The sequence below is a fragment of the Salvelinus fontinalis genome, chromosome 38 (assembly GCF_029448725.1).
Source record: "Salvelinus fontinalis isolate EN_2023a chromosome 38, ASM2944872v1, whole genome shotgun sequence".
NCBI lineage: Eukaryota > Metazoa > Chordata > Actinopteri > Salmoniformes > Salmonidae > Salvelinus > Salvelinus fontinalis.
Genome location: NC_074702.1, coordinates 26,425,307 through 26,440,558, shown reverse-complemented (window position 1 = coordinate 26,440,558; position 15,252 = coordinate 26,425,307). Strand labels below are relative to the sequence as shown.

General features: G+C 44.7%; 1 protein-coding gene across 1 annotated transcript; it reads right to left on the bottom strand.

The window, feature by feature from the left end:
* Positions 1 to 10,063: 10,063 nt before the first annotated feature.
* LOC129837961 (uncharacterized protein C1orf232-like) lies at positions 10,064 to 13,187 on the bottom strand. Its single transcript, XM_055904558.1, has 4 exons — positions 12,733 to 13,187; positions 11,016 to 11,093; positions 10,652 to 10,758; positions 10,064 to 10,448 (listed from the first exon to the last, which is right to left on the bottom strand). Exons 1-4 carry the CDS (start codon positions 12,811 to 12,813, stop codon positions 10,076 to 10,078), a joined length of 639 nt encoding a protein of 212 aa, XP_055760533.1. The 5' UTR covers positions 12,814 to 13,187; the 3' UTR covers positions 10,064 to 10,075.
* Between the last annotated feature and the right edge of the window lie 2,065 nt (positions 13,188 to 15,252).

Sequence of the window (15,252 nt, the reverse complement as noted above, 5' to 3'; positions counted from 1 at the left end):
AAGTCTTCTCTCTAATTACTGTATATCGGTGATTATAAGTCAACATTTTTTACTTTTTATTTTCCTGGATGGCCAGTGAAGACTGTTCTACGGTGTCACGTAGAGGGTAGCTGTATAATTATCAAGTTTTTCAGAGTAACCACATCAGATCATTTTGATTTCTACATTTAAATACAGTACTTATACAATGATCAGCAGGAGAACATGTACTCTAGGAGAACTGTACACCCCGAATCTCCAGCACAGAGAGGATAGGAAAAAGAGATGCATAGCGCTTTGCAGGGAAGTCTATTTATATGCAACCCTCTGAGCAATTTTGTTTGCTTAGCTGAGAAATATCCCTCATTAACGTGTAAATAACAACAAACATTCCTCTTGCAGGAGAATCGTTCATTTGAATTGGAGAGCAAATGTTTATTCAATCAAAAGTAATGTATTGCCTGTGATATTCGTGCATCATGGCAAACCCAAATGAGCCAACAACTGTGCAAAGTGGTCCAAAGATAGTTATTCCCTCTAAAATGAATATAGGACATTTAATTCTTCAAATTGCAGACAGGAGATGACTTTGTCTTTGTCTTAATATAGGCCTTTCTGCAACTGACCCTCAGGCACAGTACGGACAGGCTGGGCTCTGTGTGGTCCTGTGGTGTACTCAAATGACATGGAGGGCTGGGCTAGAGACCGCCCTGAGGGGCCAGAGCTTAACCCAGGTGTCTAATTGGTCAATTAACCTGTCACTCAGACAGGTGTAAAGTTCTTGAGTGACTCAATTAGGCCTTCCTCAAAGCAAGTCACCTGCATGATGTCACCTAAGGATGTTGACTGAAGGGATTTGCACAGCATTAATCCAGGCCTTTTAACTCTGAGCAGTCGCTCTATCCAATGTTTGGCCCAGTCAAACTGGGTTTACAGTCTGGTTAAGAACAATATACACCGAGAATACCAGACATTGGGAACACCATCCTAATATTGAGTTGCACCCCCCCATTTGCCTTCAGAACAGCCTCAAGTCAGTTGGGGCATGGACTCTACAAGATGTTCCACAGGGATGCTGGCCCATGTTGACTCCAATGCTTCCCACAGTTGTGTCAAGTTAGCTGGTTGTCCTTTGGACCATGCTTGATACACACAGGAAACTGTTAAGCGTGAAAAATTCTGCAGTGTTGCAGTTCTTGACACAAACAGGTGTGCCATACCCCGTTCAAAGGCACTTAAATATTTGTCTTGCCCATTCACCCTCTGAATGGCACACATAATACACAATCCATGTCTCAATTTCTTCTTTAACCTGTCTCCTCCCCTTAATCTACACTGATTGAAGTGGATTTAACAAGTGACATCAATAAGGGATCATAGCTTTCACCTGGTCAGTCTAGGTCATGGAAGGTGTTCCCCTTAGAGTCGATTGACGCAGCGGTGCGTTAATCTAAGTAACATAATACAAAAATCCCCATCAAAATCCGTCAGTTTAAACTAGAGATATCTTTTTTGCATTGCTGCCGCGTCAATCCACCACATCCACACTTCCACTCTATGGAAAGGGGAGACTCTCATGAGCACGATGGTGGTATCCGTGCTGCTCTACGACCCCCACAAGTATCACAGGACTCGTCTGAAGGTAACCAGTACCTGTTTTGTTTTTTTATGAATGGGAGTATGAAGGTAGTTTTGTTCCAACTCAAACATTTCCTGAGTTTTCTTATATCTCATATATAAGGACAAACACCTCAAAACCTTGTTGCTTTTGATTTCTTTTTTGCCATTTATGAATATGTTATTCAATGCGTTTCTCTAAAGGCCTGAATCAATATTTTATCCCAAATTTATTTTATATACCTAAAGGGGTCGTAGAATTCAAAATCAAATCAAATCAAATGTTATTAGTCACATGTGCTGAATACAACTTACAGTGAAATGCTTACTTTACGAGCCCTTAACCAACATTGCAGTTTAAAAAAATACGGATAAAAATAAGAGATAAAAGTAACAAGTAATTAAAGAGGAGCAGTAAAAAATAACTATATATACAGGGGGGTGCCAGTACAAGTCAATGTGTGGGGGCACCGGTTAGTTGAGGTAATATGTACATGTAGGTAGAGTTAATTAAAGTGACTATGCATAGATGACAACAGTGAGTGGCAGTGGTGTGGAGAGGGGGGGCAATGCAAATAGTGTGGGTAGCCATTTGACTAGATGTTCAGGAGTCTTATGGCTTGGGGGTAGAAGCTGTTAAGAAGCTTCTTGGACCTAGACGTACGCTACGGTACCGCTTGCCGTGTGGTAGCTGATAGAACAGTGTATGACTAGGGTGGCTGGAGTCTTTGACAATTTTGGGGGCCTTCCTCTGACACCGCCAGGTATAGAGGTCCTGGATGGCAGGGAGCTTTGCCCCAGTGATGTACTGGGCCGTTCACACTACTCTCTGTAGTGCCTTGCGTCGGAGGCCGAGCAGTTGCCATACCAGTCAGGATGCTCTCGCGTCAGCTCGGGGATTCGATCCAGCAACCTTTTGGTTACTGGTCCAATGCTCTAACCACTAGGCTACCTGCCGCCAATGGGGTCCATCTGATATACTAATAAACCACAAATATGATTCAATCATTCAATAGCTCTTGCGACATCCAAAGACGACTGTCATATCTGAGTTATCCCTTTGTATTGTGTATTATCCCGTTTAAAACATTTTCAGTTTTATGGTCAATTGAGTCCATACAGGTCAAGGTTAAAGCCTCCAATCCTCTCTATCCCACAATAGCGCTGCCTCCTGACAACCTCTATCAACTCCCTATCAACCCCCCCCCCCCCCCCAGTACCCAGCGACACACACAGATTCCCAGGTCGGTCCGAAATAGAGACGGAGGAGCTGGGCGGCATGATTAGGAATTCCTGTCAGGGCCCATGGAGGAACGACTAGCAGACACGCAGACCAGGGCTTTTAATGACACCTTGATGACAGTCGGGACGGACGGGGGTATGCATAGCCACTGCAGGAGTAAGGGGGAGTGTGAGGAGTGGAAGGGGTGGAAGGGGTGGAAGACTGGCCCATGGGACCAGAATGGATATATAAGCCTATCTGCCCCCGCCATCCTTTGGCTGTTCTAAGGCACTGATCTCAGACAAGATATGAAGTATTGAAGTATGGATATTGTCTTCGGGTTCTACCATTCGGATGACCAATATGACATTTCCTCCTTGGCTTGCTATCTCGAAGATGATGACTTAGCTATTTGTTTGATATTGCCGTATCTGATGGTAGGACTGAGCCTTTTTTCAACTAGCTGTGGTGGTTCCTTCCCCCTGTGGGGTTTAGGAAGGGGAGAGGGCTGGGTTTGAAAGGGAGTGGGTGAGTGGGTGATGGTGGGTGGGGGGGGGGGGGGTCTAGCTGCAACACAGGAGCAGGGCAAAGAACAACATCCCAAACAGCTGTAGAAACAGAAATGTGACACGGACAGGGATTTTGGTGAGGGGTTGTTGAACTCATCCTGCATTCAGAGCCACCACAAATATACAAAGCAAAGACAAAGCTCATAACACCACTTTATGAGGGTCACTTTGTCCAACAACAACCATGACACTGTTTTGGTTTTAATTGAATGATTGAATTTGAATAAAATGGACAAAAAGAAAAGTATACAACGTGTCTTAAGTGTCGTTACTAACTGTCAGAGAAAGATGTCAGTTGAAGTCCAAAAATGGTTTCACTGTGGATTGTATAAAGTTTTCAATCATCCTTACGTTCTTTCACTTATTAGATAGCAGTTCTCTGCTCTAACTCTTTCTGTAAAACATCATGGCTGAGGGAAAATCAATATAACCGTGTTTAAGCAGGCAGCAGGCTTCAAGACGGCACAGATGAAGGTGTACGTAATTGACTGAGAACTTATTGACTCCCTGGACATTTAACAGTCAGTCCCTCAACACCTCAACCCTTGTTACAGACTAATAATAATCACCATAGACAAATCAGTCTATTTACAGAGCACTGAGGCAACGGTCCCAAGTTTGGGAGGTGGGATAAAATGTCCTGCAGTTTAAGAGTGGAGGAGGAAAGAGAGAGAAGGAGAGGTGGGTGATGGGGGTTGGAAGGGTGGAGAGGCTGGGGGGCTTCTAAAGACTTGTGTGTGTGTTCTGGGAGTTTTGGGGGAGGCTGAGGGGTATGAGATGATGGTGGAAGGGAACTTAATGGCAGATGACCCCTCTGATGGGGATAGTGGGGGAGATAGCGAAAAGGGGAGGGATATAGGGGGTGTCCCAAATCCACCCCTAAAGACCCAGGAGATTACAGCGGCTGACATTGAGTTGGCAGATTACGAACTGAGAGCTGAAAACTCGGCCACTCCAGTTCCTGTGAGAATCCCAAGGCAACGTGAATGGGTTAGAAGGAACAGAAGAGGGTGTGTGTGAATAATTGAACCCCTTTCCGCCTTCTTTTTCTCTTCCGGTGAAAAACCTTGGAGACTTCCTAAATCCTCACATTCGGCCACAGATTTCAGATCAGCTCTCTGGGTTTAAAAGAAAGACAGGAAAAGCAAAAGCTGTCAACTCTATGTTTTTTCATATGACTGCGCTGTGAGCATGTCCAACTCTTTAACACACACACAAAGTCACACACCCACACACACACACACGCTGACTGGATCATCAACACATTATCACTTCTGGATTATGGGTACGTGACAGAGTTCATCTGAGTGAGACGGAACTCAAACGAAAAGGGAAAATCAAGTAAACCCTCTCTCGAATCTCGGCAGAACACTTTGATTGGGAGTATGAGTGTTCTGGCTCAGACTACTTTGGCTATCTGCTGTTTTTCTTTGATAAGAGCGTTAATGAGCTGATTCTGCACATCTGGCAGGTCCTTTACCCCATAGCTGAAATAACTGTAACATCAATAATATTTTATAACTATAAACTGTCAAATAGGAAAACCTCTGAATCCAAGAGTGAATCCCATGACTAACCTATGGATTCTGACACTTTGTTCTGTGTTTCCATTGAAGATGGAAATGTTTAATAAAAGTTCAATTAAAAAGAAAAATCAGAGGTATTCAAAGGTGACCTCTTGTGAACTGGAGTGCTTTGTCCTCTCCAAGCTGTGAAGAGATTATTCCCCTGATTGGCCCTGACAGCAGGCCAGGTAGACATCCACAGGGGAAACCCAGGTGGACAGGTCAATAACATACCCTGTCCACCTCACATCTGTTTTCCCTAAGTGTGTGTGTGTGTGTGTGTGTGTGTGTGTGTGTGTGTGTGTGTGTGTGTGTGTGTGTGTGTGTGTGTGTGTGTGTGTGTGTGTGTGTGCGTGCGTGCGTGCGTGCGTGCGTGCGTGCGTGCGTGCGTGCGTGCGTGCGTGTGTGTGTGTGTGCGTGCATGAGCGTGTACGTGCGTGTGTGTTGTTTCACACACCTTGTTCACACAGGTAGGTTTCCAGATGGTACTGCTGCCTGTGTCTGTGATCAGGTCTACAGAGACGTCCCACCTCTAGTCTGACTGTCACCTGTGGGTGCTTCTGGGGATGTCTGTCTGGCTGAGGGAGGAAAGCTCCTTGTGGAAGAACTGTGTGAGTAAAACACTGGCTTTACTGTTTGTTTTTACTACGCTTGTAAAAGGAGAGACATTAGAGCCAAATTCAAAATGTTGGCATAAGTATGGGCAATATAATTTCACTATTTTTCCATGTGAGACAAAGACATGAAAGCTTTGGTCATTTTCAAGGTCTGTTTCATACATAGGGTAGCCTAGTTGGATCTTGTCGGGGATAAAACAGACAGCCTGGTTGCCTATGTTTGAGGTGTGACTCAAACTGACCAGGACGACTTACAGACTGGACAGGATGAAAATGCATTGTCAACTCACAGCTATAATCACATAGCAATTTGATTCAAACCAATCATTTTGAAATATGTTCTAAAAATGACCACAGACGGAACAGTCTCCTGCTGAGCTCATCCTGTTTGTATGATGGATTTAAATAGCTGACCAATGAAAGGGCTTATGGGTAATATCCTCTTCATTTGTCTGCCATTGTGTTTGAGTGGATCAGTTTGAGCACGGTGAGGCACAGTATTACTAATCTTCATCACATAATGAGCAGTTTTTTGGGATGCAAGGGGATTTGTGGACCAGTGATTATGCACAGTCTGACTGCAAATGTGTTAATCTCAAACATGCATTGTGTCTCCTGCATTGGTCTATGTGCCAGTAGCATTACAAACTGTACTTAGTTAAATGCAGCTAAGGTTAGTAGCATTAGATTAATAATTACATTCACATGTCTTCTCATTAGATTGATGCTATAATTAACAAGGTGTAATTTTACACATCACAATAATTACAAAGGTATCCTCACCACAATAGGGCATTTTGGGTGAGAAAGAATCCCTTACAAACACTGCTCATTAAACTTCAAAACTATCGGCTCCCTTCTTCTCCTGATCCAGGAAAGAGTGGTCAAATAGTGTGGGCTTAGTGCAACAATTAACACATGCTCACACAGCGTTTGTGGCCTGCTTTTGTTGACTGTTCTTACTTTATGGAAGAACTCAGGCAGTGTTGTGCACAGGAGTGTTACTGTTAAGTCGTCATTGTTCAGTCATTCAGCGGTTAAAAACGGGGGGAAAAAAGACCCGTCCTCTGCTGATCTGAGATCATGTCTTGGAATGTAGTAGGGAGGTAGCGGTAGAGACACACCTGCAGGCACGGGAGGCCCAGAGGGAACAGAGCAGGAAACACAAGGGGACAGAACATACATGGGCCGTTTGGCACAGGACGCAGAGTTGGTAGGGTCAGGTTTCGAGAGAAAGAGCGAGACAGACGGAGCGTCAGAGAGAGAACGAGAGTGAAGAGAGATACAGAGGGTTTTCAAGTGTCTCCATACACCCCTATGAAATGACCGTGTGGTTCGGGTTACATATTTAAACGGGGATGTACATCTCTCAACAGGGCAGGGCGCCAGACAAGACAACCTGTATGCCTGGGCATCTGGGAGTCAAGCAATGTCAAGATAAGATTGAGTACTTCAACCTAAACATCCTAATCTAGGGGTTGGGCTTGTTGTGGCTCACTCTGTTACAACCTTCAACACCCTTCTGATTCAGGTTGCTCTCTTTTTTATCTCTTTCTTTCTGTCACTTCCTCTGTATCTCTGTCTCTTTCTCGCAGTCTATCTCAGTCACTGTTGCTCTCTCTCTCTCTCTCTCTCTCTCTCTCTCTCTCTCTCTCTCTTTACAATTTCTCAAATGAGTAACCCTCCACTTGAACATGTACTAAAATTCAGGGACCACTATTCTTGTGTACATTGTGTATTGTATAAAATCACTGTGGACTTGTCTTTGATGCACATTACACATTAGCTCAACCAAACACATTTGTTTATCCAATTGAGGGACTAAACATACCTTTGTGACCCAATGCTCACCGACACATGTTTGAAGCCTAGACATCCAGTAAACTTCAGCACACCGGAGATCATGAAGGGGAGGGAAGGAGGCATGATGGGAAGGAAGGGGGCATGATGGGAGGGAAGGAGGCATGATGGGAAGGAAGGGGGCTTGAAGGGTGGGAAGGGGAATGCCTTGTTGCGATTCAAACATAGGCTGACAGCTGTGGCATCACCCTTTCTCTGTCAGCTGTCCCACTGCCGCACACTACAGAGGGAGTGTCGAATAGCCCAGTGACGATCAATATAAATGGATTCTCTTTTCACTGTCGAGAAATAGAGTGAAGTCCATAGGGGAAATAACTAGGGGTTGATTTAGGATGTGGCAGTCCCTATATAGTGTACTACTTTTGACCAGGGCCCATCACACTGGGCACAGACGTCAGTTCAACGACTATTCCATGTTGGTTCACCATCATGATGTTGAAACAACGTTGATTCAACCAGTGTGTGCCCAGTGGGACAGGTCTCTGGTCAAAAAGAATGCACAATACAGGGAATAGGGGGGCATTTGGGACACAACTCAGCCAACTCACTGATGGTTCAAAATCAATTCTCCAGTTGGAAGGTACCGTTACTTCTACTTACCCAGTCGATTGAAGTGCTTTCAGCATAACTAACTAATGTTTTGAGACAGGAAGTGTGTTGGTTAGACAGGAAATTGGATTGAGAGCTGACAGAGAGGACATGGAGGAAACAGAATGCCGAGAGAGGAAATAAAAGAGGGGAAAGAAAAAGACAGAGAGAGGAAGGGAGAGGTCTGTCTGTCTGTCTGTCTGTCTGTCTGTCTGTCTGTCTGAACTTATCTAATGTTAAATGAAGAGTAACTGAGAGATATGCTGTTCTATAACAGATGACTGACTGTAAGTGAGAACCATCCTGGGTACTTTCCAGTAGTACCATACTCACTGTGAAGTTGACCCATGACTTGGCAAAGATCGCCCCCTGCTGTTGACTGCAGAAGACTTCCCTATAAAGGGCAACCTTGTAAACTCTTCAAACTAACCCCATGCTCTCCTCTCATATCCCCACTTATCTTCTGTCCAACAACAAGATAGGTTGTGACTTCACTGACCCTGAGGGTGAGCGGTATGAGACAACGGTTGGACCCGTGCCATAGTAACCAGGCCATGATGACAGACAGACAGACGCACAGCATGACCAGGCTCACACAGACATGCACACATGACAACAAGGCTCAAGGGGTGTCTTAGATCTTCCCACGCTAGTCCCATAGACCTCATGTGTTCTTAGCACGTATTGGAGTTCACACGTAAGTCAATGACCCTCCCAGCTGCAAACGCCCTCCTCCTGTCGCGATTGGGAGAAAGGTCTGGCTGTCATTTGTCTACGTCCTCTGTCATGTTCTCCCGTGTGTATTGGCTCATATGTGCTTTGGGCTCACGTGCAAGCGTGTATCTTACAAGGTCAATATGAAACAAGAGGCGATATTGTCCCACCCCAATGTTGAAGTCAGACCTACGCCCTTGCATGTGCTCTGCCTCAGTGACCTGTCATTCTTTATGGTGAATTATTAGTGCAATAGTGTTTATTCGAGCACAAGAGGTAGCAACACATCAGAACAAAACATTTGAAAACGCGTATTGAAAACAGAAAAGACAGCCAGAAAATAGCAATTTGGACACATGACTTTCTTACAGACAAGTGTTACAAAATGACTGCAGTAGGGTCACGCTGCAATTGTGTTTTGTAGGGGCAATAGAATAAGTTACCAGTCTCATGCCCAAATACGTTAAACCCAAGACACTCAAACCATGACCTCCACGAACCAGTCAGCCAAAAACAGTTAGACAAATATTATGTCCTGAAAGGCCATGTAGTCCCAATCATTCAAATTTTGCACATCCTATTTCCCCCATTCTTAACTTCACAAGTAAACATTCAATATTTCCTGTGTACATTGCAAAATGGTTTTACAGTGAAAGCATAATCTTATCGGCTATGAAATCCCTTTCCAAATTGGTGCCATAACCCAACACTTAATCCCACTACCCCTCTGTAATCTGTAATCTCCTAATCTGTTTTTGTTGGTTAATTGATCTAATCCAGCCTGTTAGTTGATGTCATTTTCAGGTATGAGTCCTCTGATATGAACTAAATGCCATCTGTGGGTGCCAGCGCTGGTTCATATGCTGTACAGTTCAACACTATTGAGAAGGTATGGAAAGGTGCTAAAGTTCAAATCGACCCCTAGTCCCAATTCCCTATAGACTCCCTTAGATCTGGAAAGTCCTTTTTGGGATTGGGAATGATTTGATGTGGCTCAGGTTAGCCTGAATGCCAGTCTGTTTCTGCTAAAACTAACTGGCTTTATCATTATTTTGCCAAGAGACAAGTCAGCTACAGCAGCAACAGATTGGCATCCTTGCTACTGGTGTTGGTGTGATGGGTACAATCTACACCAGAGCAAGTAGAATGAAGATGATAACGGGTTACGAGTAGCCTGGTCCCAGATCTGTTCACGCTGCTTTGCCAACTCCTATGGTCACTGTCGTGCACCAATCTGGGACCAGGATAGACTAGGAGGGCATTCTGCCCCATGTACCCCCTCATCCCCCTGACCCCGCTCAACCCCTGCCCCAGACCCCATCCCACCTCCTTACAGCTGGCTTGTTAGTCTTGCTGGCCAGACATGCTCTTGGTCTTCAACTCAGCCAGCTTGTCTGTGACAAAGTTCCACTTGAAGGGCGTGTTCTCGCTCCCTCCTCCCAGCATGGCGTATTTGGAGAAGCTAGTGTTGCTCCCACCTCCTCCATCTTGACTCTGCTCTCCCTCCACGTTCTCCCCCTGGTAACTCTCCCCCCCTCCTCCCTCACCACCTCCCTCTCCCACCGCCTCCTGACCCTCCTCCACCGTGCCCGTCTCGTTTGCTGCGGCTTCAGCCTGTTTCGAGGTGGCCATTTGTTTCCAGTTAGTGGCGAAGCTACCCCAGAATCCTGAGGCTCTGGCCGGTCTCTGCGGCTCCTCAGGCATCACTGCTAGTGGACTGGTGATACAAGGAAGGGAGGAGGACCATCATTTTGTGTATCATTATATGTTTAACTCAATTAATATAAATGACATTATTTATGTACTTATTGAATTAAGCATTAGTTCATCAGACATGGCTAATATTCCCATGTTCAGTAGGAGGAGGAGGAAGAGGAGGGGGGAATAGAGAGCTGTGTAGAAGAGTAGAGTCCCACTGACTGGTCTGGGACAGGCGGGCTCTCAGTCTCCTCCAATAGCTGGTGCTCATCCTCTTTATTGAAGAGTGCTGACATCCTGTTCCAGCCTTTAGCCCCGGCACCCTGCATCTGAACACACACACACACACACACACACACACACACACACACACACACACACACACACACACACACACACACACACACACACACACACACACACACACACACACACACACAAGGTGTGTGTCAAAGGTGTGTGTGTGCACTGGAGCACTGTCCAATGCCAATCCTTCGGAATATGATTAATGTAAGATGAACGTGTAAAGTCCACATTAAGTTCCATGCTGTGTGTGTGTGTGGGGGGGGGGGGGGGGTGCGCTTACTCTCTTGGCCAGCTGAGACACTGCATTGGGCCCCTCATCCTCCTGGACAGGGCTCATGTCAATCTCTGCATTATTGACCTGGGAACACAAGCCCAGCAATGATCATGACACATTTGTATTGTCAGCCTCAGCACAGCAGTGTTGGTAGTGAAGTATTGAGCTCTGTGTAAAAACACATGCTGTACTCGGCTACCCTGCTTTTCAGTGCATTCGATTTATTGGTAGTGGTTGCCCTCTAGTGCGTTAATATAGACACTACAAGCACTCTCCGGAAAAATAAATACACAGAAAATGTAAAGAAAAAGTCTGTCATTGAAAATGCTGGACAGTGCCCAAATGTAACACATAATCCACATCAACAGCAAAATCTTAATTTCTAGCAGCATCGTTTGCTGTATTGAGGAAGTGAGATCGGAGTCATCCCTGTGGATCCCTTTGAATCCATTATGCCAAAGATAAGTAACTGAGGGAGAATATACAGCCTACTTTATTTCTGTATCCACTTTAGGAATAGAAAAAGCTGCCACAGAGTTAATTTCCAAGAGGGTAAATATACTTTGCTTTTCTCAGACATACAGTAAGAACGATGACAGCTAAACTCCCCCCATAACTCAAAGATCTCTAAGGAAACTATGTATTCAAACATCATTCTAATGCAGTATCGTTCACATAGGCACTGTCACCATGTCAAGGACACAGGGAGGGAGGTTGGTCTGAACATACCTCAGCGTCTCAGGGGGGGATCTAGGATCAGCCCCCAATCCTATCCATATAATATTATTCATTATTATCTAATAGGCTAAACTGATCCTAGATCAGCGCTCCTACTCTGAGACTTGAATACGGGGGCTTGAATACGGGACTTTCTGTCTGTATCCGTCTCATCCCCTGTCACTGGAATGCCATCAAATCCGTGTACGCAGCTCCAGTTCGAGATCAGGTTTCCGATGTACCGAAGAACTGGGTCATCCTTGTTCCTACAGCACGTTCCAATCCCGGACACATCAGGGGTGTCGAGAGACAAGAAAAAAATCCTGTGAACTCAATCATCGGAAGACCCTTGGATTTTTTAAAAACCATTCAATATCGGGCATCACTGATAGTATGTCTGATAGCTAATATGATGGACAAGCTATGAGTGCTAACATAATTTACAGTATGAGGGTTGGGTGAAGGTTCATATGAATAAACCAGCAGCTACTGCAGACAGAGTACTATAGCAACGATTTGGGTTTCGATTTTGCAATTGAAAGCCTATGCTACAGTGATTAGCCTGTTTTAGCCAAAACTATAACAAAGCACAAGAGGAACTGCTCTGCAGTTTCCTCAAAGCTCCAGCAGAAATAAGCCTTTGTGAGCGGAACAAAATGATATAGGTCAAACTTCAACAACAACGAATAAGCAAACCAACAGATCTGTCGCTGTGAGGCGATCCTAAATGAGAGGTTGTGTGTATCAAGCGTCTCAGAGTAGGAGTGCTGATTTTAGGATTTGCTGTATCTTTTAGATCACAGTGAATAAGACTACGTTAGTGGCGGTGGGGAATTGATCCTAGATCAGGGCTCTTACCTGCTTGCTTTCTCTTTACCTGATCTGACATCAGTGCCCACACCTGACAAACACAAACTTGAATTTGTGGAACACAAACTCGAATCAGGGAGAGCAAGACATCTGCAGGGGACATCTGCAGATGAAAGATACGCTTTTTATTCCCTACCTCTTCCTCCGTGTACTCCTCTAGGTCCGGGTTCAGGGTCTTCAGCACTTTGCTCTTGTACACTTTCCATATGGGATTCATGCTTGTTCACCCTAGAGGACCTCTAGAACTGTTGAAACAACTCTCAGTAAGGCCTCAAAGCTTCTTGAGGCAGACCACCCTCCACCAAAGTCCCCTCTGCAGGTCTTCTCAGTTTGACTAATGCCCTTTTCCCATTCGTACACTTCCAGCTATTAGACAACGACTCAGCCTCGACGGAACCTTTGACCTGACTCACTCTAGGTGTGTTGTAGGCCTGTGCTGTTTCATGTTGTATCCCGATTAGATTGTCAATGTCTCTTGTCAGGAACACAGGTTGCTGGTAACATCCCTATGAAGCATCTGATCAGCTAGAGGAATCAAACAGTTGCCGATGTGAGCACACACACACACAACCCCATGCATGTACGCAACCACACACACAAACACACACCGTCACACACACACACACACACCGTCACGGTTCTTGATTCAGGCTGCATCGGTTACCTGGAAACAGGTATGGGTTTCCTCATGTATTTTTCAGCAGGGCTCTTTTCCAGAGGTAGTGGGCCATTGTCGACTGGCACCGCTAGTCTGGCCGCTGTAACCCTAACCCAGTGGGCTCCACACTGGTGCCATGTTTAGATGCCCGTTACACTCAGATACTGATTAGAGTATATGTCCCATTTGGCCAACATTATGAGAAGTCAGGCCCAAAGCCCAATGATGCTCCTGTTCAGTAGATCAGTACACAGGGCTTAATCTTCCTCCTCATTGGTAGTTGTTCATTTCTGTCACACGTTGTCATGTGGTAGACTACAAGCAAGATCAGCTCTTTATAAAATGTGGCACAATTATGGCAGAAACTTCAGGTGTCACGGCTGTTGAAGGAACTGGACCAAGGTGCAGCGTGGTGAGCGTACATTTTCTTTATTAAATCAAAATGACGGCGAGCAAAACAATAAACACTACAAAAAAAGAAAGAAACCGTGACGCTCAAAGGCTATGTGCCCTAAACAAAGACAACTTCCCACAATGACAGGTGGAAAAGGGCTACCTAAGTATGGTTCTCAATCAGAGACAACGATAGACAGCTGTCCCTGTTGGAGAACCATACCCGGCCCAAACATAGAAATAGAAAATCAAAACATAGAATGCCCACCCCAAATCACACCCTGACCAAGCCAAAAAGAGACATAAAAAGGATCTCTAAGGTCAGGGCGTGACATCAGGGCAGACTACTGCTAACAAATGAAGTTGTACCATCACAACATGTACGTCGATACACTTATAGTTTTGTTTAGGGTCGGGTGACTAAAGAGTAGAGTACTTCATAGACTCCAGATACATTTGAAAAGTGTTGAGTGACAACACTGTATCATGTCTGTCTTGTTTATTTTTTTTATCATCTACCTAATTTACTTTTAGTGCATTTGTACACTGCAAACTCCAATCCTTACCTGTTCACTTCCTTGGAGAGCTGGATTCCAAGTTCTGGTTTGTTGGCAACCTGAGGAGGGCTTGCCAGTGTAATGTAGATGGAGACAGATATCATAAAGTTTTGATGACCTATACGGTTTCATTGACTACTGAGCACAATACAACCAGATATTTAAAGAAAATACGTTTCTGCCAGATTTTTATAAACTCTTGGAAACAGTTTTACAAAGTTTCATGATTTGTTATCTGACTTTATTTATTGCAAAAAAAGTGTTATATAGTTTTGCGTACACCAATCATAACCATGGTAAATATTGCCTCAATCCTAAATGCATTGGTGGTGTTTTACCAATGTAATATTGGCAGCCTTGACGATAATCTTGATTATACTACACGATGGTGTAATCTTAGCATGCCTGTAGTTCTCATTTTGCCGGTTTTGATGACCATGTAGAGTTCCACTTAATGAGGGGTTGTATACCTATAAGATTAACTTCAATAATATATGGGCTTGTATGAGAGAGGCATCTACACACACACACACACACACACACACACACACACACACACACACACACACACACACACACACACACACACACACACACACACACACACACACACACACACACACACACACACACATTAGGCTTGACAGCTGATGGATGTTTCCTGTTTCCAGCCACTGTTCATGGCTGCCCGGGATTGGATTTCCTCCTCAGATGGAGATATCCAAAATATTTATCTGAGTCGTATTCATTAGGGAACAAGGTTTTTCACTGCAAACCAGTGCATGTTGTACAGGCCTAAAACTCCCTGATCCCCTTCACTCACAGTGTGTTGTTAATGTTTGCTGCACCTGATCATAGTGCCTCTGTCTGCTGAACGGTTGTGTCCTTCTACATTAAAGTTCCATCTGCATTATTCAACAGGAAGTCTACTGGCCCAGCAAATCAACTCTTGCAGTTATTATGGACTAAGGTTGGGATTCAATCCAAAGGTGCGTTATAGAGCAGTGCACTATACAGCCAACAATGCTGCCTTTCAAAGGCCTTTTTC

Bases quoted from the DNA above. Each gene is read 5' to 3' on its own strand.
- LOC129837961 (XM_055904558.1), bottom strand. From the start codon at position 12,813: ATGAATCCCATATGGAAAGTGTACAAGAGCAAAGTGCTGAAGACCCTG. The intron at 11,094-12,732 runs GTAGGGAATAAA...TTGTGTTCCCAG, and splicing joins AGGAGTACACGGAGGAAGAG to GTCAATAATGCAGAGATTGA. The intron at 10,759-11,015 runs GTAAGCGCACCC...GTGTGTGTTCAG, and splicing joins TGTCTCAGCTGGCCAAGAGA to ATGCAGGGTGCCGGGGCTAA.